The sequence below is a fragment of the Sus scrofa genome, chromosome 10 (genome assembly GCF_054392235.1).
Source record: "Sus scrofa isolate SSC_HxYL_T2T_F1_AM1 chromosome 10, Sscrofa_HxYL_maternal_Yorkshire_Landrace_v2.0, whole genome shotgun sequence".
NCBI lineage: Eukaryota > Metazoa > Chordata > Mammalia > Artiodactyla > Suidae > Sus > Sus scrofa.
The window spans coordinates 80,281,286-80,306,540 of NC_139392.1; the positions used below are offsets into that span (position 1 = coordinate 80,281,286).

General features: G+C 45.4%; 1 protein-coding gene across 1 annotated transcript in view; it reads left to right on the forward strand.

Annotated features, from left to right (window-relative positions):
- Positions 1-823: 823 nt before the first annotated feature.
- NEBL (nebulette) overlaps positions 824-25,255 on the forward strand; it is a 355,791-nt gene continuing 331,359 nt past the window's right edge. Inside the window, exons 1-2 of the mRNA XM_003357763.5 lie at positions 824-1,235; positions 2,553-2,647. Of these exons, the coding sequence (XP_003357811.1) occupies positions 1,167-1,235; positions 2,553-2,647 (164 nt within the window). The 5' untranslated portion in view covers positions 824-1,166. The remainder of the gene's footprint in view (positions 1,236-2,552; positions 2,648-25,255) is intronic.

Below are 25,255 nucleotides of genomic sequence, written 5' to 3' on the forward strand. Positions count from 1 at the left end.
GAACTTTTCGTAGACCCTGTGGTGTTTAATTGCAAAATATACAGTATGCGCGCGCGATCCCCCCCCCCCCCATGAACGATGTCCGTTTATTAATCAAGAAAGGCTTGATTCGGGCCTAAAATGATCACTCGTTTTATGAGAACAGATATAACAAGTGCAGAGGAGGGTAGCCAGTGAGAGAAGTCTCTTCCCGTCAGGGTCCGAGGATTTAGCGCAGGCACGCGGGAACGCTTGCTTCCAGCGAAGGCCCGTGGGGGCCGGCGCGGCACAGCCCCCTGGCGCTGCTGGGACGTGAAGCTCCAGGTTCCCCGCGGGTTTCCCAGCTCCCGCACGGGAAAGCGTCGCTGCGCACGCCCGGACCAGTCTCCGCCCGGGCACTGGGCGCTGCGTGGGGCGTCGGTGCGCTGCTGCCCGCGACCCGGGGCGGGCGCACCCCCACCTCGCGTTCCCCGCGACCTTTGGGCATCAGGAACATAGATCGGCCTAGGAGCCGGGCAGCCCCCGGCTGGGCAGGGGAGAGAGGAGGAAGGGGTGCAGGGCGTGCGCGGGGTTGAGCCCTCCCTCGCGGCCCCCCCGCGGTCCTCCTCCGCCGCCGCCGCCCACCTGGCCGCCCCCGCTGCGGCAGCCGCGCGAAGCTCGCTCCCAGGCCTCCCCTTCGCAGCCGAGCGGTCTGCGGAGCTTTCCGGGTCTCTGCCCTCCCCCTTCCCCCGCTTCGCCCGCCCTCCCCCGGGGCCCGACGTGCTCGTTCCCTGCCACTTCGGTCGGGGCGCGCCGGTGGGTTTGGCCTGCGCGTCACCGGCGAGGCGGGGGAGCGAGTGAGCGCGAGGGGCGGGAGCGAGTGTCTCTGTGAGTCACCGGTACCTGGAGTGCGAGCGACGCAGAGCGAGCGGCGCGGAGCCCGAGCCGGAGCCGAGCCCGAGCACGAGAGCGCGGCCGCCCCTCGGCGCCAGGCCCCGCCGCGCACCCACCCGCGCCCCCGCCGCCTCCCCGCGCGCCGCGCGGCCCGCTCGCCCCCGGCTCCGGGCAGACTCCCGATCCCCGCGCCCGGCCTCCCGCCGCCCTCCCGTCTGCCAGGAGGCGGTGCGGGGATCGCCGGGGGATGTCACAGCGGCTCCTCGGAGCCCCCAGCCGCCGCCGCCTGTTCGCCGCCCCCAGGAACCGCGACAATGAACCCCCAATGTGCCCGCTGCGGGAAAGTAGTGTATCCCACGGAGAAAGTCAACTGCCTGGATAAGGTGAGCAAGGGGGCGCCGGGCCAGCCGGGACCTGCCGGGCGCCGGGCTGCACCTGCTTGGAGAAGTTTTGGCATCTGCGATGGAAAGAGAAGAGTGGGTCTGTGCGTGTATGTGTGTGTGTGTCTTGGCACGGGGTGAGGGCATACGAAGGAAGATGCCCGAGGAGTGTCAGAGAGCACGCTTGGCGACCGTGCTGTAGGAACCAGGAAAGCCTTTTGTCGGGGTGCGGGCGGCGGGGGTGCGGGGCTGCGCCGGCGGCGGCAGCGAGCGGCGGCGGAGGGCGCCAGGCGGACCGCGGCCCTGGGAGCCCACGCGGGGCCCCCGGGAGCAGTTCGGCGAGCCGCGCCCCTCTCACCACCACTCCTGCCCTGTCACTGCCCCGCAACCCCCGCCCCCGCCGCCCCCGCCCAAGGATGCGTCCGCATCCCCACCTCACCCCTGCCCCGGCGCCTCTCGTAAGGGCGGCGAGGTGGAGAGGCAGATAGTAATTAATATGTCGTGGGGCGGCCGCTGCCGCATTGCTAAGAATAATCCCCGCCCAGGAGCCGGGGCTCAGCGCGGCAAGCCGGACCCGCGGGGGGCTAATCCACCCGGTTGGGGAATTCCAGAGGAACCGGCTGTAGCCCGGGCCCCGCAGCTCAGCTCCCCTGCCCTTCCTGGGTGCGGATGGAGTTGAACAGCCTGGGAGAGAGACGCTGGCCTCTGTCCTGAGAGACTGACGATGGAGTCCAGCCGGAGGAGGTCCTAGTGAAATTTGCGTGTGGTCATACAGATGATGCCTCCCAAGAGCACGTCGTCATCCCTTCAGGCATCCCGGACAGAGCCCAGCTTTCCGCAGTTTAGTGGAGCTGGACAGGGATGGGGGACCAGGGGTACTTACATGGTGCGCCTCCTGCCATCTCAGGTTGCTTGACTTCCGGTGGACACATGTTTATTGAGATCTCCCAAACAGTGTTTAGGCACTTTGACTTGGACTCGTTTTCCTTTTGGAGCCACTTCACCGGCTCCATTTCTCCATTAACCAATTGCAGAACTCCTTTCGGGCTGCTCGTCGAGGTGTGATATGGGCAGAGCCCTTGTCATTTCTTCCACTGGAGTCTGTACGTTTTGGTGGGGATTCATTTAAAACTCAGTTTTAATAACTGCCTGCTTTATTTACTTAACTGAAATTAGGCAAACATCCACTGGTACCTGCGATCATTTTGTTGTAGTATTTTCAGATACGGGGACTTGTGATGCACTAAAAATGTCTCCTTTCTGTACCCTTCCTGGAGAGAACTGGCATTGTACCAAAATTTTAAATATTTTTTTTTTCAGTATTGGCATAAAGGATGTTTCCATTGTGAAGTCTGCAAGATGGCTCTCAACATGAACAACTACAAAGGCTATGAAAAGAAGCCCTATTGTAATGCGTAAGTACTGTCAACATGATGTGCCAGGTGTGGCACAGCAACAGAGCATAGAATTGAGTGGATTTGCCTGTTCTGAAGAATTGGCTTACTGTGTCACCCAGGTGTGCCAGTGGCCAATTACCTGTTTATGCCACATACTCTGGGACCATGTACGTTGTTGAAGGTCATTGCATTTATGTCTTTCTAATGTGTAGGGTAATTTGTGTGTGTCTTCAACCAGAAGGTTGGTTCTTGAGGTTAGTTCACAGTGTGGCAGAGATAGGGACATTTGTCAGAAGCTGCAGAACTTACACACTGAGAACATGTGGGCTTGGAAATGCGTGTCAGATAGATTTGCATATATTATTCATATGTCAGTTTCCATTTTAATCATATGATGTTGCCATACTGCATTTTCTGTCTGAACCTAGTCGTTTAGAGAAAGGAGTCTTGCTTCTTTGGTCTTAGCTGAGACCACTCCAGAGATGCTGGAGCTCAAACAGGGAACCAAAGAATTGAGACCTGAGTACTTCTGGCTGGTTAGGAGTAGGTCTGTTGGTGGGGATTAAAGAAGGTAAGTTTTCTTTGGTAGGCTTTTGGTCGCCTATGATAATAGCGATTACCTAGCATTTATACAGTGCTTCCCATGTGTCAGGCCCTGTTTTAAACACTTTATGTGTTAATGACTCTTTCAGTCACTATAGACCCTATGGCTTAGAAGGGTACTATTAATGGCCCCATTTGTCAGAGGAAGACATTGAGGCATTGAGAAGATAAGCCTTGGTGAGGGGCTCAGATCCCTCCTAGAGCCTACAAATGGTAAACATTGGCCAGTTCCTCCAAGTGGCCACCTTGCTGCCCTCAGCATGTGTGTCTCAATTTTTTGAGCATCCTCCCACCCAGAATATGTTCAGCCGTGGGCTCTTGGCCCTGATTGTTGAGCCTTCTTCTTCCTGGTTCCCCTGTGAGGACTTCTCCGGCCTGGAGGCTGCAGAGGATCCCCGGCTTTCTGGCTGGAACACTGCCAGAGAGTCATTCTCTCTGGAGTTTTTGAAGCAGGTTCGTTGAGGTCTCCTGGAGATGGAGGAACTGTGATTAATTCAGTCTTCATGCATGGCAGTGAGTTTTCATAGACGGTCAGTTTTTGGTAAGCAAATGTAATGTGGTCATACCTCTCTGATGAATAACTTTTTAAAATATCTCTTTGTATTTCCTTTGGCCCTAGCTTAGTGCTTATAGTGCTAACACATAGACTAGAAACTTTTCAAGAAATCAGAGAATGGTGGCATTGGACAGAATTCAGGACTTGGATAAGTAAACTCCACAGATAGTCCCAAACCACTGATGTTGCAGCCCTCCTGTATTGTGCCTCCTACCGGAATAACGTGAAGCAGTAAATGCAATTGCAGTTCGTGGTCGCCGGATTCTCTTAAAGTGAGGTAGAGATGGCTGGTTAAAGATCAAAGGCACACAGCGCTAACTAGGAGGAAGAGGGATCCTGACCACCCATAAACAGGATAATTGCTCTTGGTTACCCACAGCGCCACCAGGGAACTCCGAAAGGAAAGGGAACCATTCTTCCTCTCACTCTTCCAGCCTGTGGCCTGATTCCATCAGGCTTCATGGGCTAATCCATTGGGATTCTTTATAGTTTCACTGCCTGAAGTTTAACTGGGTGATAACAGTGCCTTTGGGAGCTCCCATAGGCCTGGAGGAATTGGGAAGGGAAGAGGAAGGACAAGAGAAAGAGAGAAGAGAAGACAGCAACAAATATGTATGCGTACGTGTATATATATGTATAATGTATAGACGTGTAATATATGTATATATATACACAGTCATACACAAATACATATGTACACACACAGAATACATATAGATAAAGAATTGAATGAGAGAGAAAAAGAGAAATGATAAAAATAGAGAAAAAAGAGGTGTAACTGAAGTGGAGTCTTTGCTTGCATCGGTCTGCTTGAAAAGTCAGTGCTTACAGCTGAATTTCAGTTCACTCCGGTTAAAAAAGAGTATCAGATTCTGCAGCAAGTCATGGATGGCTGGTTGGCCCTCGGACTTCCTAGTGAACTAGTGCCCAGAACTGTTGAGGTTTGGACCCCCAAACAAAAAGCTTCTTTTTGTAGATAGGAAACTTCCTGCTACATTGTTTCATGGAGTTGAGTCTTATTTTTAATACTTTTAGGTATGTTTAAATGGAATGTTTACAGATTTTCTTTCTAAAATTTCTAATGTGATTCTATTAGGTTTAAGTTGGTTTTTTTTGGGGGGGAAGCAGCTATGATTTTTTTTCTTTTCTTTTTTCTGTTTTTTTTTTTTTTTTTTTTTTTTTTTTTGTCTTTTTAGGACTGCCCCTGTGGCATATGGGGGTTCCCAGAGTAGGGGTCTAATCGGAGCTATAGCTGCCAGCCTTCACCACAGCCACAGCAATGCCAGATTCGAGCCCCGTCTGCGACCTATCCCACAGCTCACAGCAACGCAGGATCCTTAAGCCACTGAGCGAGGCCAGGGATCGAACCTGCAAGCTCATGGTTCCTGGTTGAATTTGTTTCCCCTGTGCCACGATGGGAACTCCCCTCCAATTTTTTTTTGTAGTGTCAAACCTGGTGGTTCACTTTATTGAGCAGACAGGGGAAGACAGAAATCGTCTTTAGTGGGTGAATAAGTAGAGTTGATGGTTTAATTTCGCTTTATGTTCATGTCGCACTTGCTATGATGTCTCCCAGAAAATGAGCCTGGCAAAGTTGCAGTTTCTGTCTGCTGTGAAGGTTCCAGGCTGGAAGGCCCCTGTTCTTGACCCTTATTTTTCCAAGGGCACAGGCTGCCATGTAAATTCGCTGGTCAGTGAAGGTTACCCTCTGGGGATCCTGACGCTTCTGCTCTGAAATCAGGTGGTATGTGTCAATCAGCGGTTCCCTGTGGTCTTGGCCAGAAGGGCTGCCATAATTTCTCTGGGTCAGTGGTAGAAAATTGATTCTCTGAAGCATACTGCTACTGGAAAATGAAACATTCTATGTCCATGTAAAGTAATATTTTATCTGCACCTAGTTTGGCTCAGGAGTCAATGTATGTACGTGCTTAAATGAAAATGACTATTCTTCCCTCCTGCAGCTTTTTGTTGAGAAAATTTTCACATAGTCAGAATGGTTAAAGGGACAATACAGTGAACATCTGGGTACCCTCCACTGAGATGTATCTCTTATTAACATTGTGCAACATTTGCTTCATATTTTTATCTATATATATATACACATATATTTATTATTGTTGGACCATTTGTCAGTTTCAGGCATCAGGTTAGTTTCATACATCAAGATATTTCATCCCTAAAAATGATATCATACATATACTCAGAATAAGGATATTTTTCTTAAAGAATCACAGTGCCAACATCACTCTTAAGAAAATTAACATAGGAGTTCCCTTGGTAGTGCAGTGGATTAAGGAGGCATTTCACTGCTATGGCTTGGGTTTGATCCCTTCTCCCAGGAACTTCTACAGTTCCTGCCAAAAAAAAAAAAAAAAAAGGAAAGAAAGAAAGGAAATTAATGTAAATTTCATAATAACTGCCCAAAAAAAAGAAAGAAAGAAAGAAAGGAAATTAATGTAAATTTCATAATAACTTTTAAAATCCTGTCCATATTATATTTCCTTCGTGGTCATGAGAATGTCTTTTATAGCTGCTTTTTTAAAAAAAGAAAAAGAAACATGATCCAATTAAGTTTCATACTATATTTATTATGAAAATAACTACTTTTCTAGATTATTGGAGATTCAATATCAGTTCTTTAATTTCTGCTGTCATTTTTGTTGTTTTACATAACCTCAGCACTTTCAAGAGGACGTAGATAGCATTTCTTGTAAAAATAACGTAAATAATTAACTTAACCTGTAAAGTTTAATATTTAAATGTTAAAATGTGCGTAAAAATTTGAAGGGATCAGCAGACATTTAGGATTATTTTAAGAAAACATAAAGGCTTTTTATTTAATCGATACCCAGGGGCATTTTTTTTTTAAACGGAATGAAGTAGTGAGTATTTTCTTCAGTTTAAATACGTTGCTTGTTTATATTCTCATGTGTTTAGAGAAGAAACAAGTTTTCTGTTTGATTTCATGCAAAGGAGCACATGTATAAAATATAATTTACATAATATTTAAATTTTGATCTTTTGATAGAATGATCAAAGTAAGTACACACTGGATGTAAGATTAGACATAATACATATTTAGTTCCTAATGCAGCAGTGTACCCTATTAAAATATTTAAAAACAACCTGATCTACTTGAGGACATGCCATGTTTTCATAAGCCTTTATGTTTCATCAGCAGGCAGTGGATTCTTTTGCACATTCAGGATTTTTTTCCATCATGGAACTTGCAAAGAAAAGACTAGGCAATATTTTTATTGCTAAGAGGTGCTGGGAAAATAACACTAGCTGGTTAGACAAAAAACAGCTTGTATTTGTATGTGAATTGATATGCCAAGTCAAACTATAAATGTATTGCTACCCAGCAAGCCCCTCAAAGAATATAACCCCCAAGGCCATTTGTTAAATAAATTATGTAATTTATTGTGTGTACGTGTCAGAATTGCATTCATTATGTGTTTGTAAAATTACACCAGTTCTGGAGTTCCCTTGTGGTGCAGCACGTTAAGGCTCTGGTGTTGTCATTATAGCGGCTTGGGTTGCTGCTGTGCCTCAGGTTTGATCCTTGGCCTGGGAGCTTTCACCTGCCATGGGCCTGGCCAAAAAAAACCCCAAAACACATCAATTTTAAAAATATTCTGAGCAGTATCATCACTTAGAGATGGCAATGCCAGTGACTGGCCAGTTACTATACTGTCACCAAACATCAAGTTACTGTAGGTCGAGGGGAAGAACTAGTTCATGGTGCAATCACCAAGTGGAACGTTGTCGGTAATTTCCCCAAATCATCACTTTTGCAGACATTTTGGGTGGGGCTGAATGTTTGTCCTGACCTGTCCATGGTTATCATTGCTGGTATCTGTGTCAAACGCATCTCCAGTTAGGGGGCTGAAAGGACACAAGTGTCTGTGCTAAATATGTTTCCTTATCCTTCCAAAGAAGATTCCTTCTTGCCAAATAGTTTCACTTAACATAATTTTGGAACAATTTAAAAATAAACCAGCAAGAGCCATGTGCTGTGTTTACTTTCTCTCTGCCTGTGTTAGCGCTCCGTCTTGTGAATATTTATTGACTGTCTGCAGCCTGGAAGAGGCTGGGCAAGGCGCTCCCTGTTATTGGCCATTCAGAATGGTCAGCTCTGCTCAGCCAGCCTGGAGGGGGATAATTGGCCAGCATCTCAGTCCCTCTCATTTGCCATCCTCTGTGGTCACTCCCCGTCACTGCTTTTACTAAGGGGTACTCAGAGGACGTGGAAGGGAAATTAAATTTTTTTTTTTGGCAGCACCCAGGGCATATGGAAGTTCCCAGTCGAGGAATAGAACTACAGCAGTGACAATGCCGGATCCCTAACCTGTTAGGCTACTGGGGAACTCCAGGAAGGAAATTCAGTTTGAACCTGAGAGATTATCCACCATTGATTTCCTGTATATCTGCCTAGGCCTCCAAAACCTGGTTTGATAACACTCTAAGGACCGGAGTTGTCTTAGGACTGGGAAGTTCTCTCTGTTAAGTCAGCTTTAACTACATTAGACCTTTTCATGAAAGTCACAAGAGTGATTGAAGTTGTGAAGCAAGACAGAACTGGATTTGAATTCTGGCTCTGTCATGGTCTACTAAGTGAACCTCTTGATAACTGAGCATCAGTTTCTTCATCTGTAAAATGGGAATAGTGATGCTTAATCCATGGCTGGGTGAGACGGCACGTCAAGGCTGCAGCCCAGTTTCTGGCACATAACAGACCTTTAGGAAACAGTCGTACTCTTATTTAGTACTGTCTTGAGGGGTGAAGGAGGAAAAAGAGGGCAGAAGGCAGAAGAGGAAGTGCCTCGGTATCTTCCAGGGACTGGTTCTAGGTCCGTCTCTCAGATTCAGCCAGCAAGGATCAGGTTGTACTGTAGCATTTACTGAAAAAAAAAAGAAAAAAAAAAGAAATCCATGTATAAGTGGACCTGCACTAGTTCAAACCAGTGTTGTTCAAGGGTCAACTACATATCAAAGAAATGAGGGTCACACCTCTTAAAAGGTTTATACCAATGTTTTTCACACCGTGGGTTACAACCCATTGGAGGAGTATGTCTAGAACGCAGAGAAAGAAAGCGAAAGGAGAAAAGATAAGAATGCATTTGAGTGATGGAAAGACTATCATTTTGGCAAATAGTTTTTTAAAATGATTTTTACTCTTTCTGTTATAGCTGGTTTACAGTGTTCTGTCAATTTTCTCCTGTACAGCAAAGTGGCCCAGCCACACACACATGTATACTCTTTCTCCCATTATCCTCCATCAGGCTCCATCTATAAGTGACTATACATAGTTCCCAGTGCTATACAGCAGGATCTCATTGCTTATCTATTCCAAAGGCAATAGTCTGCACCTGTTAACCCCAGATTCCCAGTTCATCCCACATCCTCCCCCTCCCCTTTGGCAACCACCAGTCTGTTCTCCAAGTCCATGAGTTTCTTCTCTGTGGAAAGGTTCATTTGTGCTGTATATTAGATTCCAGATATAAGTGATATCATATGGTATTCTTCATCTTTCTCTTTCTGACTTCGCCTAGTATGAGAGTCTGTAGTTCCATCCATGTTGCTGCACATGGCATTATTTTGTTCTTTTTTATAGCTGAGTAGTAATCCACTGTGTATATACCACATCTTCTTAATCTATTCATCTGTCGGTGGACATTTAGATTGTTTCTATGTCTTGGCTATTGTGAATAGTGCTGCAGTGAACACGTATCTTTTTCAAGTAAAGTTTTGTCTGGATACATGCCCAAGAGTGGGATTGCTGGGTCATATAGTCGTTCTATATTTAATTTTTTGAGGTACCTCCATACTGTTTTCCATAGCGGTTGTACCAATTTACTTTCCCACCAACAGTGTAGGAGGGTTCCCTTTTCTCCACACTCTCTCCAGCATTTGTTATTTGTGAACTTATTAATCATGGCCATTCTGACTATTGTGGGGTGGTACCTCATAGTAGTTTTGATTTGCGTTTCTCTAATAATCAGTGATGTTGATCAATTTTTCACATGCTTCTTGGCCATCTGGAAGTAATGCATAAAGTGTGTATTGCAGCATGATGTATAAAAATACTTTTCAGAAGTGGTGGTCCAAAAACCCCACTAGCTAAGTTTCAAATTTTCAATGCCCTGTGCATCATCAGAGAGCATTGGAAGTTGCCAGAATGAACAGCGCTGTGCAGTAAGTTCATGGATTGAGACAGCAACTGCTTTCACTCTGTGCCGGCTACACCTTGTCCCAGACCTAATCATCCTTCAGGACTCAGCTTAGCTATCAGACCCTCACCAGCCTACCTAGGAGCCAAAAGCCCACCCGTCTGTACCATCTTCCAGCGTGGGCTGACTCAGGGCATCTGTCTTGTTCACCCTGCATCCGCAGAGCCTGGCACTTAGTGCTCAGTAGAGATGAACTGCGCCAGTATGCGTGACGGTCCTGCTGCAGCTCAGAGTGTGGTCCCTAAGGCCTTTGGAGCCTGAATGGTGATCTGGTGGCCAGATCTCAGCAAAGGATAAAGTCCTTTCATGGAAGGAATAGCCTTACCTGTTCACCTTTGCCAGTCAAAAATGAATGTGGTGGAATTTCCTTTCATTGCTTACAGGCTTGGTTTCATAATATGATACCTTTCAAAAAGATTCTTTATGGAAGCTCATTTAGTTTCCTTTTCTTTCTTTCTTTCTTTTTTTTTTTTTTTTTTTTTTGCCTTATCTAGGGCCGCTCCCATGGCATATGGAGGTTCCCAGGCTAGGGATCTAATTGGAGCTGTAGCCACTGGCCTACACCAGAGCCACAGCAACATGGGATCTGAGCCGCATCTGCGACCTACCCCACAGCTCACGGCAACGCCGGGTCCTTAACCCACTGAGCAAGGCCAGGGATCAAACCCGACACCTCATCGTTCCTAGTCGGATTCATTAACCACGGAGCCACGACGGGAACTCCTCATTTAGTTTCTTCTGTTCTTAATTATAATCTGTAACATGGAATAATAATGTCTACCTAAGAGGAACTTCATAGAAATGAAATGGGGGGGTGGATATTTGCAAGTCTTACCACATCAGATGACACATATTAGTACCCAAATGTTAGTCCCGTCTCTTATTTACAATAAATTGAAAGTTATTGTCTCATATTTTCTTCCTTAAAGAGAGGAGAGAATGTCACATTGTTAAAAGCAACTTTCTGTGGAAGGATGTTGAGAATTGTAGGAGTTCTAGTTTGCATCCATTGTAATCTGCCTTGTCTGACTTTTTGGTAACGTACTGCAGAGAAAAAAATTAGACCTTTTGCACATTGACCTGATGTGGGAAGATGACAGGTGTTTTGGTTTGTTTTTTTTGTTTTTGTTAAAACTGGATGATTGAAAGCGAGGGAAGGAGACACTGTATTTGAACCAAATAGAACGTTTCCAGCACATATGCAAAATGCTCTGATTCTTAGCTGGCCTATTGAACCATTGATGACGTCGAATGAATTTGTGTATCCTTTGAAATCATTATAGAAGATCGAGTTTACAGCTCCTGTCCTGAGTTCTGTGCATTTGAAAATGTTTCCGTCTCTTTATGATGATCTATCTGTTATGGAGTGATGTCGGATTAGAAAAGATTTGGAGACGAAGCACAGCAAATGTCTCCTAAATCACGGTGAGATGCAAGGTTAATGCAAGATATAGATGTGTGCGCTTAAAGGACTATTGATTATGTGTCAAGGGCCCGTGTAAGCGTGCATTTCGGTATGTCTTCTTTAAGCACTTTCAGATGAGTGCTTTAAAGTTCGAGTGATTCCTGGGAATGTCAGGAGTGAGGGAGCAGCAGACATACCCACACGTGACACCCTCATCATCTGGAGTTTCAGGCCCCCTCAAAGCTCTGTCTCCAGAGAAACGGGAAGTCAAATTTCTTTTCTTCTCCCTTTCTGTTTCGGTTCTCTTATAATCAGCATTACTGGGAAGAGCTAGGCTTTTTGCAGTGTGTGAAGGGGAAGCTAGAATAATATTTGTGAGCTGAATGTCCAAAACATTCATGTAACTGGTAAAAGGATGATGGTGATTTTTTATTTATTTACTTTTTTCTTTCAGTTTTATTGAGACGCAATTGATACACTTCACTGTGTAAGTTTAAGGTATATGGCATCATGATTTGAATGACAGACATCATGAAATTATTACCACGCTAAGTGTAGTAAATAATCATCTTTGGTAAAGGGTGATTATTGATTCTAAAGTTGGCAAATGAATCAGGAGTTCCTGCTGTGGCTTAGTGAGTTATGAACCTGACTCGTATCCATGAGGAGGTGGGTTGAATCCGGGCCTCGCTCAGTGGGTTAAGGATCCAGCATTGCTGCAAGCTGTGGCGTAGGCCAGCAGCTGCAGCTGTCATTCAGACCCTAGCCTGGGAACTTCCATGTATTGTGGGTGGAAAAGTTCTGCTACTGAATCAAACAGTTCTGCAGCCTCTCTCACTGAACCTGAGGCACAGGCACAACCAGAAAACAGGAAATTGTAGGAAGGACGGAGTTTGAATGGCAAGGATCATTTGTCCTAGCACTAGAAACCCAGCATTCATTTTATCTGTGATCCGCTGTGCGTTTTTCTGGGTGGGGTCCTTGAAGGAGTTGCATTGTGTTCAGCTTCTGCTTACTTCTCCACATTCTGTGTCTCTGACTCATTCCCACTGAGCTCTAGGAAGAGCTACAAGACCAGTGTGATGTGTGTACTTTGGAATAGCCTCAGATCGATTCCTAGACTGGTGGCCTGGTACACTTCTGCTTCATCTCTGCAGTGTAAAAAGCCATGTAGGCAGAAATCCTGATACTCATCATCCATCCACAGCAGGTGCGGGTCCACCACACAGAGAGCGTGGAGACATGGGATGGCTGTGCTCAGCCGGGGACCAGAGATCTGGGTGGTTGTGGAGTTAGACGGTTACCTGCCGGTACTGAATTCGGTCTTTGTTTTGCTCTTTTGCTTTTTTTTTTTTTTTTGCTTTTTATGGCCATACTCACGGCATATGGAAGTTCCCAGGCTAGGGCTCGAATCAGAGCTACAGCTGCTGGCCTGCACCACAGCCACAGCAACTCAGGATCCAAGCTGTGTCTGCGACCTACACCACAGCTTACGGCAATGCCAGATTCCCGACCCACTGAGTGTGGCCAAGGATCGAACCCGAATCTTCGTGGATACTAGTTGGATTTGTTTCTGCTTCACCACCCCGGGAACTCCTTGAATTTGGTCTTTAAGTCTGCCTCCATCATCTGTTATGGGATCAAGGGCATGAACTCCATCAAACTGAGGCAACACACAGGGGCATCAGTCACAGTGCAGAAAGTGCACACTGTAAACGGTACCAAAAGATGCGTAACCAGGTGCGTTTCGGATGGTCTCTTTGGATGTCTGCACCATCCTCTCCTGGCCACGCATCCCGCCCTCCACCTGGAGCCCACCTCTGCCTGCATCCTCCACCTGTCCTTCATCCCCACCCCCATGTCTCTGTTCCCTGGTTCCGGCTCTCATCATATTTGTCCAGGGAGCTCATCATCGTCCCCTACGTGGTCTCCCTGTTCTAGTCCCTCTCTCTGTCTTTTAAAAAAATTGCTTTTTATCAAAGAATAATTGATTTACCCTGTTCTGTCAATTGCTGCTCTACAGCAAGGTGATGCAGTCGTGCATCTACATACATTCCCTTTCTTATGTTATCTTCCATCACGGTCTATCCCATGGCTCTAGTTCCCTGTGCTTACAGTAGAAACGCATGGCCTAGCCTTTCTAAATGTAATGATTTGCCTCACCTCACCCTGTCTTTCTCTTTTTGAGTGCTTTTCCCACCACCACAGTTTATCTTTTGAAACTATGATTGCGGTCATGTAATTCCCTTATACACCCAGCTCTGATGGCTCCCCACTGCCTACAGGAAAAAAAAAAAGGGTTCCTGATAGACACCCAGGCCCTGTCGCAGTCTGCCTGCCTTTATCTGCTTCCTCTCACCCTCCTCTCCAGCCACACTGGACCGCCATCTTGGATGCCTTCGTTAGGTTTCTCAGCCGAAGTCTCAGTGCCCTTACCTGTAAAATGGGTATCATAATAGGATCTGCCACATAGGATTAAGGCGTCATTGGAGTATCAAATAGGAAGGTTAGCCACAGTTTCAGGCACACAGTAATGAGGGAATAAAAGTTAGGGGGGATTTTCATCGCTGTTAAACTTGACACTGTGATCCGACCCTTTCCTCACCCTGCTCTTAGGCTGTCCCGCCCTGCCCTCTTTTAAAGTTTCTTTCCTCTGGAAGGCACACAGCTGTGACAACCTTTGTGAAGCCATTCTGAGTCTCTCAGGCAATTACTGGACACTCTCTTTGTGCGCCCTTTGGAGTTTTTATACTTCAATTGTATCATTTATCAAAAAGCCTGCCTGGTACTAGAACTGTGTTTGTCTACCCATTCAGGGTGGTTTCCTGCTGAGATTGGACCAGTGGACGGTTCTCAGCCTGGGGTTGGAGCTGGCTTGAGGTGGGGAGGGTCAAGTCAGCTGCAAGAGCTTTGCTTCTTAAAGGGATTATTTCTGGCCTGTGTTTCAGGAATTGAGAATGAGTGTTGCAGTCCCACAATGCACTTCTGATGCAGGCCACCCGGGATTAGCATCAACTCCCTAAGTGAAGGGTTCAGTCCCCAATAAAACCCCCCTCGCTTCAAATGCCACTGCAAGTTTAGGCGTCCCCAGGCCAACAGCACTTCAGAACAACTAGCTGCAAATTTGGGGGGAGGTCAATTTGACAGTTTTCTAGAATGACTCACAAAACTCAGGGAAGTCCGATGGTTCAGATTATTGTTTTATCCTACAGGGCACAAGTCAGGACCAGTCACATAGGACCAGATCTGGGAGGGTCCTGAACACGAGGGCCTCTCTGTCCTTGCCCTGTGGAATCAGGAGGTGCCTGTCCCCTGCTTCCTGACATGTCCATGCATCCACAAGCCAGAAATCTCCACCAAATTTGGAGCTTTGGTGTCCAGAGTTTTTAGTGGAGCTTCATCGTGTAGGCATGATGACTCTTTGGTCATGTGATTATTCAGACCCCAGCCCCTCTCCCCTGCCTAGAAGAGATCCAGTCATACCATGTGACTCAAAGCCCCACCCCCCAATCAGATGGTTTCTGGAGTGGCCAGCCCCATTCTAAGCATCTTGTTAGCATAGCTCAGGTACGCACCCAGGGACTCATGAGCATCCAAGCTATTTCCAGTTACTTGGGAAGCTCCAACTATTGAGAATATGTCCCAGCAACCAGGGACTAATGCTCGTCAAACTGATTATTATACAGCAGGCCTGCTTCTCGCTGTGCTCATCAGATGTCCTGTTGGCAGTGTTGAGGCAGGGTTGTGCTTTCACACATGAGCCTGCCTGTCACGTTATGACAAGAATGATGATCTAAAACCCGCCCTATCTATGTCGTCAGTCAGTAAAAGCTGTGCGAGACTTACAGGGTTGATGCCTTTGCACAGGAGCTGGGTGTGAGGACCTCTTTGTGGGGGGACCCTTGATATAACCCTTGATTTGGTTTTTATAAGTAAACAAGTCTTTCCTATTAGCAAATTACCTTCTTCCTTTCCCCCCTTTAAATTTGAAGTATAGTTAATTTACAATGTTGTGTTACAGCAAAGTGGGTCATATAAAAATATATAATGTGATAGATAAAGAATATATATGGTCTCTTTTTTTTTTCTTTTTTAGCTGCCCCACAGCATATGGAGTTCCTGGGCCAGGGATCTGATACGAGCTGCAGTTGCAACCTATGCCACAGCTGTTGCAACACAAGATCCTTTAACCCACTATGTCAGGCCGGGGATTGCACCTGTGTCCTGGCGCTGCAGAGATACCACCTATCCCATTGGGCCACAGCGGGAACTCCTGTATATTCTGTTTCAGATTCTTTCCCTTTATGTGTTACTATAAGATAATGAATATAGTTCCCCATGCAATACAGTAGTAGGTCCTTGTCATTTACCTCTTTTATAGTAGTGTGTATATATTCATCCCAAACTCCTAATTTATCTCTCCCCCCATCCCATTTGGCAACCATAAGTTTGTTTTCTGTGTCTGAGAGTCTGTTTCTGTTTTGTAAATACATTCATCTGCATGAATTTTTAAAGATTCCACATAAAAGTGATATCATGTGCAAATTATATCCTTGAGGGCAAGAATAATCCCAGTCACCTCTGTCTACTTTATTTTTATTTATTTATTTATTATTTTTTAATTTTTATTTATTTATTTATTTTTAGGGCCGCATCTGCAGCATATGGAGGTTCCCAGGCTAGGAGTCGAATTGGAGCTACAGCTGTCTGCAGTCTACACCACAGCTCACAGCAACGTGGGATCCTTAACACACTGAGCGAGGTCAGGGATTGAACCTGAATCCTCATGGTTACTAGTCGGGTTCATTAACCTCTGAGCCAGGACGGGAACTCCACCTCTTTCTGCTTTAGCCCTACCGTGTGCTTGGGGAGTGTCCACTCCACAGAGCACACTGCCCAGCCAGCTTTGTTGGGGGCCCAGCCAGCCCCTCTGGTTGTCTGAGCAGCACAGCTTCTTAAGAGCAGACTCAACAGGAAGGAATAGACTTTCTTTCCATGAGGATCTGAGTGGCGATCGCAGCAGAGCCGGCCGTGTTTAGACGTGAACAGTAGCTAGGCTTCCAGGGATTAGGTGAAATATTGAAATGTAGTATGGCTAGATCATCGGTCACTGACATGCAGCCAAACAAAAGGTGGCAAGAAGAATCTTGTCTGCAAAGGTAGTTGGTAAAATCACTTTGTTACAACTATGTTTTTCAGAAGTCTTTGGCATGACTCCTGTGTTGCAGACATCAGGCCATGAACCTATTCACTTCTCTGTCCATATTTTTTTTTTTCTGAAAATGGGTATGATTTATTTATTTCCTGGACAAAAATGTAATCAGGGATTAATGCGTTAATCCCTGAGAACTGTAAAGTCTTTACATTCTCTATGGAAGAATTTAATTTTCTTTAGTGATTTCCTTCACTGCTGTCTCTTCTCCCAGATTTCCAGAACCTGGAAAACAATGCCTTGGGATCAGTGCTTCTTCCCCCGCCTCCCCACCCCCGAGCCAGGCTCCCTCTCTCGGTGTTTAAAACCTTGTCTGTAATTCTCTGGTTTTCTTAACATGAAGTGAAATTCTATTTTCGCATGTCTAGATGCTTAAGGCACATAATAATTAAGGGTTATTCCTGTCAGGAATAGAAACACCATATTAGAACAGTTCTTCCTCAGAGGCTGCTAAAGAAGGAAAATCCTGTTTAAAGGGTTTGCCTCTGTGGTCTTTTTTTTTTTTTTTTGTAAATGGTTGTTATGTAACGACAGGTTTAATTGGCCAGGAGTCAGGAAGCTGGCTTATTTGTGTGCCTCTTGTGTTACATGTTCCCGAGGAGCCGAGTGGTCAGTGAAAGCACCTATAATTTGTACACAGGGGCTTCCGCCCAGGAAGTGTCCTGCGTCCTGGCAGTTTGACAGATGTTGAAAGAAAAGCAGCTTGGTTTTCCTTTTTGCAGTGATGGGTATACAAGAGCCACTGAATACATTACGTGTGGATTGACTTGAAAAGCACCTTTATGCCAAAAGCAGCCCTTTATTTGATAGTCAGCCTCCCGATGCTGCCGTCTTTCTCTGGTGTAGACAAGTGGGTCAAGAGAGATTGCTACTCGGGATTTAAAAATTAATTCCCTGGCAGGAGAAAACAGGTGATAACATAAAGAAGGACCCAAGTGTGCAAACTGTTGGGTGTAAGACAGGCTCAAGGATGTATTGTATACAACACGGGGGCACATAACCAATAGTTTGTAATAACTGTAAAGGGAAAGTAACCTTTAAGAATTGTATAAAAGTTTAAGAAAAGAAGAGGAAAGGTTAACAGTCATTTTGAAGAGGCAGCCTAGCACAGAGAGTAAAGACTCTGCAGCCAGTTGGCCTGACTTCAGATCCCAATCCTGCCACTCACTAGCGGGCAAGTTACTCAAGAGGTCTTTGCCACAGTTTCGTCATCTGTCCTTATCTGTAAATGGGAGGCAGTGATATTAGAGCTTGTTATGTGTAAAGAGTTCAGTCCAGCTCCATATACCTACACATTCCCAATATATAGAAACTCTTGTTTTATTTTTTTCTCTCCAGGTCTCTTCTTGCCTACATTTGTCACTTATTTCTAGAATCAAACACGTCCAGATCTGACCATGTCCAAATGTCTTTTTAACAGGCAGGGAGAGATCTCCAGGGAGAAGATGGTGCTGAGATGCTATGCATAATGTTCGCTCTAAGGGAAGGTTTTGTAGAAGTTCCGTGGACAGTTTGATGACACCTCCTTTCATTCTATTTGAGGATAAAGAATCTGTGTTCAGTTTAGTGGTTTTCATTACTGCTTTCAGTTTTCTGGCAGGGGGCTCTTCATCTAGAGAATGTGGACATGAGGTCTCACATTACTCTTAATTCAGTTAAACAGATATTTGTGGCAATCATGTCAAATGCAAGGCAATCGTGTACAAACTTCCGAGGGGTGTAAAGACAACTGTGAGACGGTTCTCAGTCTTGGCTTTAAACAATAAAGCTACTGAACAAGATAAAAAGAAAGAAAAAGAAGTATCTGACAGGAGAATGGAGGAAGGATCAAGATATCTTCCGAAGAGACCAGCAGGGGAAGATTGACGGTCCTGCTTGTCTGGACCAAAGCGTAGACACTGATGATGGTTCCTAAGATCTGGAGATATTGCTGGTGTGCTGCTAACTAAATCCTGGTGGCCGAGGGGCTCGTTGTGCTAAAAAGAAACAGATGTGATTGGTGGGTCCATGTATAGAAGGAAAGAAACCGGAAGGCGAAGAAATGTTGGAGAACCTTTGGACGAGGATGAAATGAGGGAGAAACCACTTCAGGGTGGACCTGGGCCCTGATGTGATGGGGAAGGTAACTGTGCTTTCTCAACAGACTCACACTTCGGCACAGAGCTGGATGCAGGGCAAAGGGAGGCTTGACCAAGACGGTTCTGAAAGTTTAAAAGAGAAGATCAGTTGCTTTTTCGATTTGCTTTTGTTTATTGTTTCACTGTTTTCAAGCTCTTCGGACTTCATGTGGAAAATAAGGAAGCATGAGTTGGAGAGAGAGTGACTGGAGGGATTTTGGAGCAGGTGGTCTGTGTGACCTTGAAGTTCATGGGAGTGAAAGGAGAGCTGGCTGGTCCCACCACACCCCAGACTCCAGGAAACCTGTTCACAGACTGTGAGAAGCGAGAGGCAGCCCTAGGTTACGAGAAACTGTGAGCCAGGAGCCATGTAGAGTTCCATTTCCCCTGGATACCCAGGGACTGGAATGGTCCTTGGCTCACAGTTGACCTTTAATAAAGATCTACTGGGTAAATGAAAGGAGGAATAAAAAGAAGGGCGCTCCACGAGATGGAAGAGTTTGAAATAAAGTTCTGATTTAAAACATGTTAATCATTCCAGTGAGGGAGAAAATGAGGAATGCCTCTTAAAACAAAACCCGAAAGACAAAAAAGCAACATAGGGCATCACCCCCAGAGCTTTCTCACCTCCGATTAGTAAGACACACAGTTTAAAAGATGGGAAACTGAGAATCCAGAAATGGAGGAGGATGTTCCTGGCATTGGAAAGTGGGTGAAGAATCCGGCTGCAGTGCTGCCTGGTGCAGTGGGTTAAAGGGATCCATTGTTGCTACAGCTGTGGCATAGGTTGCAGCTGCAGCTCGGATTCAGTCTCTGGTCCAGGAACTTCTGTATGTCACATGTGGAGCCATAAAATTAAAAAAAAAATGCACAAATGCACAAAAATGCACTGTAAGAGTAGGATCAAGAAAGCTAACAGCCAACGTGAGCAATGGCTTGTGAAAAATTCTCAAGACAGAGTTTTAAAAACACTTGTGTTCTGAGAAAAATGATGAACTGTGGCTTGGGGAAGATTCTGGGATAATAAAGATGATAAAGAAAAAAGCACAATGACTCAGTCCCTAGTTGGCCTTTATTCTTTCAACAAAGAAGATATTTACACCTAGGAAAAGACCCACAAATAGTATTAAACAGTTAAGTAAAGCTTAGTAGAGTTGATAGCTAGACATGAAGCCATTCTTCATGGTAACAAAAGAAGTTTGAATCTCTAGATCCAGATGAATAGCTTCATAGGGTCCTGAGAAGACCCTGTAGACGTGGTCCTGGAAGGGAAGCCGTGGAGCCCTGGCCCTTCACAACGGGAGCAGAGGTGGGAGAGTTGAGAGTGGACTCGTCTGGCTTAGTTACTAAGGGGCTGCACCTCTCCTCCCTTTCTGTAAAGTGATGTCATGTCAGCCCTTCCACTAGATGAGGCTGGGTCTCCGCTGATGGTAATAATAGCACTTACTATGTCTTCTGTTTACTCTTAGGAACAGATCAGATAATCTATGTAAGCAGTTGACAGTGTTGATACCACCTAAGCATTAGTTATTCTCACCATTGTCTATTCTTTTTGAGAAATTATCTGGAAAAGAGAGCGTTGGGAGTTTTGGAGATGGGAAGATGTGCCAAGTTTGACAAAGGGGAAGAAGAGACAGATTGTAGAAATTACAGCCTAATAAATTTGACATTAATTGCTGGCAAAATTCTATGCATCAGTGCAGAGGTAGTTTGGGAAGATCAAAATAAAAAGTTCTCATGGCTGCTGTATTAGTATGCTCAGCCTGCTGGACAGAGCGCCGCAAACTGAGTGGCTTGCTATTGTGGCACAGTTGTGGAGACTAGAAATCCGAAATCAGGGTGTCCACAGGAGTGGTTTTTTGGGGATGGGAGGTGAGAGGGAAGGATCTGTCCGAGCTGCTGTCCTCGGCTTGGAGATGGTTCTCCCTCCCTGCCTTTTCATATCCCCTTCCCTCTGTGTGTCTGTGTTGACATCACTCCTTTGCATAAGGACGTGGTCATATTGGGTCAGGCCCCACCCTGATGACCTCACTGTGGCTGTATTCCCTATGTAAAGACCCTGTCTGTACCTAAGGCTGTGCTCTGAGGTCTGGGGGGGTTAGGACTTCAACTTATCTTTTTTTTTTTTGTCTTTTTAGAGCTGCCCCCGTGGCATATGGAGGTTCCCAGGCTAGGGGTCTAATCGGAGCTGTAGCAGCCGGCCTGTGCCAGAGCCACAACAACGCCAGATGCGAGCCATGTCTGCAACCTACACCACAGCTCATGGCATCACCAGATCCTTAACCCAGCGAGCGATGCCAGGGATTGAACCTGCATCCTCACAGATGCTAATCGGGTTCGTTCACCACGGAGCCGCTATAAGAACTCCGTCAAACTTACCTTTTTAGAGAGGATTCAACCCTTAACAGATTCATCTCACAAAAGGCAAGCAAAGCAAAATTAGCCCTATTAGTTTTATGGTAAAGAAGAGAGGAAATATATACACAGTAAACATGGAATTTTTTGAAAAAGATATTCAATATTCTTGATTTTTTTTCACCAATGAAATTTATGGTGCATGTCCCCTTTCTCCTCTCGCTCAAGCACTTGGTTTCATCTGCATTTGAATCACTAGACCTTGGCCGCAGTATGTGTTTCTTTATGTGACACCACGGTTTCCAGACCCCGGTCTTATTTTCAGGGTGTAACCACCTTCTCCTGTTGACCCACACCGTTACTTTGTGACATTGTGTGCCTTGTCACCGTCGTGTGCATTGTCAGCTTGGGAAACAATGGTGAAACCGTTCTCTGAGGGCTTGTTCTTGCTCCCAGGAGAATGGCAGTCAAATAGTTAGAGAGAAATGAACTTCGGTTTCCAGTGAAGAGGCCAGAAGCAACACGGTTTAAAGTTTCATAGAAAATGACACCGTTCTCATCATTTTATTTTGAAGAGGAGAAAAGAAATCCCCTGACTGTGACTTCGTTCTCATGATTTTAGTTCACGTGAAAGATTGCAGGGTGGAGATTTATCTTCGTAATGTTCCTACGGTTTAGAATTTATATTTCCATTTCAGAATTTAATTATTCATTTGATCGTAAAACTTCCGCCAAGGGCTTCTCTTTCTGAAAAAGCCTTCTTTTATTTTATGAAGTCATGATGAATTTTATCTGTGTTTCAAGAGGCGGTGGAGTAAAATGACTTTTGTCACGTTGGCATTTCTGTGTAAGTGTTGGTCTCCTAAGGAGAACACGTCCGGGCGTGCAGGGCAGGTGGATCCTGTGATAAGGCTTGTGTGGGTCCTGCTTTGTTTTCAGTATCCACGTTCCCCGGTTAACCTATTCTCCCAGGTGAACTTTATTACCAGATAGAAATCTTATCCACCCATGAGTTCATGTCTGTTTTGAAAAACAGCACTGCTCCTCCACCCTCGCCCCCTGCCTTTGGAAACAAATCCCAAACACACCCCTCCTTTTTCCTCCTCATAATCAGAGCTTAACTTTCAGGGCCTCCCAAGTCCTGCTGATGTTTTGCTTGAAATCATTTTTTGGTGACCTTTGTTCATTTATCCAGGCGGCTTTTTGCACTGGGCTTACAACCCCGTCCACAGGATGCCACACGGTAGACTCTCAGGGCCTTCAAAAAAGAAAGAAAAACAGGGGGGCAGTCTGGTCTGCCTTTCTCCAGTTCCCACCCCCCCAAGAAAGGAATGTGTCTAGATTTTTTTTCCCTTATAGTTTCTGCTGGTCTGTCCTTTCTCCTTTTTCTTCTCTCTCTCTCTTTTTTTTTTAAACCACTTGAGTGGCCAGAAATTCAGCCTTGAGGTATGATGGACCTTTTCAATTTTTCTAAAAACCTTTGACCAGAGAATTTCTGGGCCCGGCCTGAGAATGTGGTGCAGGGACCCATCTGGCTTTTGAGCATCAGCAGAGGCAGGTGACCCAGCGCCCGTCCACTGCTGTCCTCATGGCCCCAGATTAGTCTCTGCAGAGGGTCTGCTGGTGAGAGGAAGAGAAAACAAGGGTTTATAAAGATCAGGCACAGCCCTCTATCAGCATGAGCGTGATGGCCACCTGACTCCAAGTCTCTCTTGCCCAATCTTTTTTTTTTTTCCAGAGCTGGGCAAGGCTCTATCCATTCTGCTACTCAAGTCTTCAAGTGCAGCAATTGTTTGAGCCTTAGCAGTGCAGCGATCACCTGGGTGTTGAGTGTGAATTTTAAAGCTGAAGTGTTAAATTTTTGTGGACACGGTACTCATGATTTCAAAAGCACTCTTTTTCAAATTGGAATGCCGTTTCAGATTATTTCAGATTTTCTGTAAGAGAGATGTTGAGTGAGAGTTTGAGAAGGAAATTTCTTTTTTCCCCTGTCTCTTAGCTTTAAGCTTCAATTCAACAATTAAAAAAAGTCCTCCTGGTGAAGACATTAAAGATTTATTTCATAACATCGTTGAGGAAACCCCCCCCCCCGCGTCTCTTTAACATTCTGAATGTTGTTGAGAATTGTGGTGTTTTTCCTCATCTGTTTTGTGTTGTGAATTTCTAAAGCTCAAGGTGCTGTGTAGGCCCAGAAGTGCAGTGGACAGAGAGGAAAGCCTAGCAGTCCAGCTCACTTACCTTGTGCCTCCCTTTCTGAGTTGGACTGCAGGGTTTGCTTTAAGGAGTATTTGTTTTCTGCATGGTGTTAATAATATAAGTCATTTCTCTTCTGAACTGGGGGAACCGTTCTCTTCATTAAGTCAGTTTTTAGCAAATATTTCTTAAGTAACATTGAGGAAGGTGAAACGTTTCAGAAAAACATGTCATATATTGTTCATTATAAACTGTCTTAGTTTGCTTCTTCTGTTCTGTGTGGGTTTACATTACTATAAGCCATTTAACAAATAGAAATGCAGTCCTGCATCTTACTTTTATGCTGTAGAGACTGGCATTTTGGAGTTCCCAAGGTGGCTCAGCAGAAACGAATCTGACTGGCATCCATTAGGACGCAGGTTTGATCCCTGGCCTCACTCAATGGGTTAAGGATCTGGCATCGCCGTGAGCTATGGTGTAGTTGAAGACTCGGTTGGGATCCCGAGTTGCTGTGGCTGTGGTGTAGACCAGCAGCTCTAGCTCCCGTTGGACCCCTAGCCTGGGAACCTCCATATGCCGCCGGTGTGGCCTTAAAAAGACAAAAAAAAAAAAAAAAAAAAAAAAAAAAAAGACTGGCATTTTATTTCTGTACGTACAGTAGTCTGCCCACCTCCTGGGGGATCTGTTCCAGACCCCAGTGGGTGCCTGAAACTGAGGAGAATACTGAATCCTATAAGTACTATTTTTTCTATGTGTACATGTCTGTGATAAAGTTTAACTTATAAATTCAGCCCAGTAAAAGATGAACAAGGATAACCAGTGATAAAATAGAATAATTATAACCATACATTATAATAAAAGTATGTGAATATAGCCTCTCTCAGAATATCTTATTCTACAGGTTTAATGCTTTTCCCGTCTTCACCGAGCGCTTAAACTGCACCGTGGTTGTAAGCTTTGCGGTTTGAGGTGCAACAGCAAAACCAGCACAGATGTCTTTTCCCTTCTTCATGATTTCGTGGATAGATGATTTGTTCTTACCATAGGTCATGGTAACCTCAGCCTGCATTTTCTTCTGCTCTTCTCATTAGTTCGAGGACTTTGACCTTCTCACTTAAAGAAAGCCCTTGACGGCGTCTCTTTGGCATGTTCCCATCACCAGCATTACTCCTCTCGCACTTCAGGACCATCTTTAAGTAAAATAAGGGTCACTTGAACACACAAGCACTGTGACACCACGACCGTCGGTCTGATAACCCAGATGGCTGCTAAGTGACCAACGTGGGATGTGCTGGACAAGAGGGTGATTCACATTCAGGGCGACTGAGACCAGGTGGCTCACGATTTCATCAGGATATTCAGAATGGCCCCAAAGTGAAACCTTATGAATTGTTTACTTCGGGAAGTTTCCACTCTCTCTCTCTCTCTCTCTATATATATATATGTATTTTTTTTTTTTCTTTTTGCTTTTTCTAGGGCCGCTCCTGTGGCATATGGAGGTTCCCAGGCTAGGGATCTAATTGGAGCTGGAGCTGCCGGCCTACGCCAGAGCCACAGCAACACAGGATCCAAGCTGCGTCTGCAACCTATACCACAGCTCATGGCAACATCAGATCCTTAACCCACTGAGTAAAGCCAGGGATCGAACCCACAACCTCATGGTTCTTAGTCGGATTCGTTAACCACTGCACCACAATGAGAACTCCACCACTCAATATTTTTGGACCATGGTTGACTGAAACTGTGGAAAATGAAACCATGGATAAAGGGGGGACCCAGGTACTTTTGTCTTGAGAAGTTCATTTGTAATACGTGAGCCTTTTTAACCTTGCCATGTGGTGTCCTCATTAAGAGCCCAAGCTTTGAAGTAGGACATTTCAGTTTGAGCTCTAGATTCAACTGGAAAGTCGGTTCATCTCTTCAGCCTCAGTGTCCTTATCTCTAAAATGAGG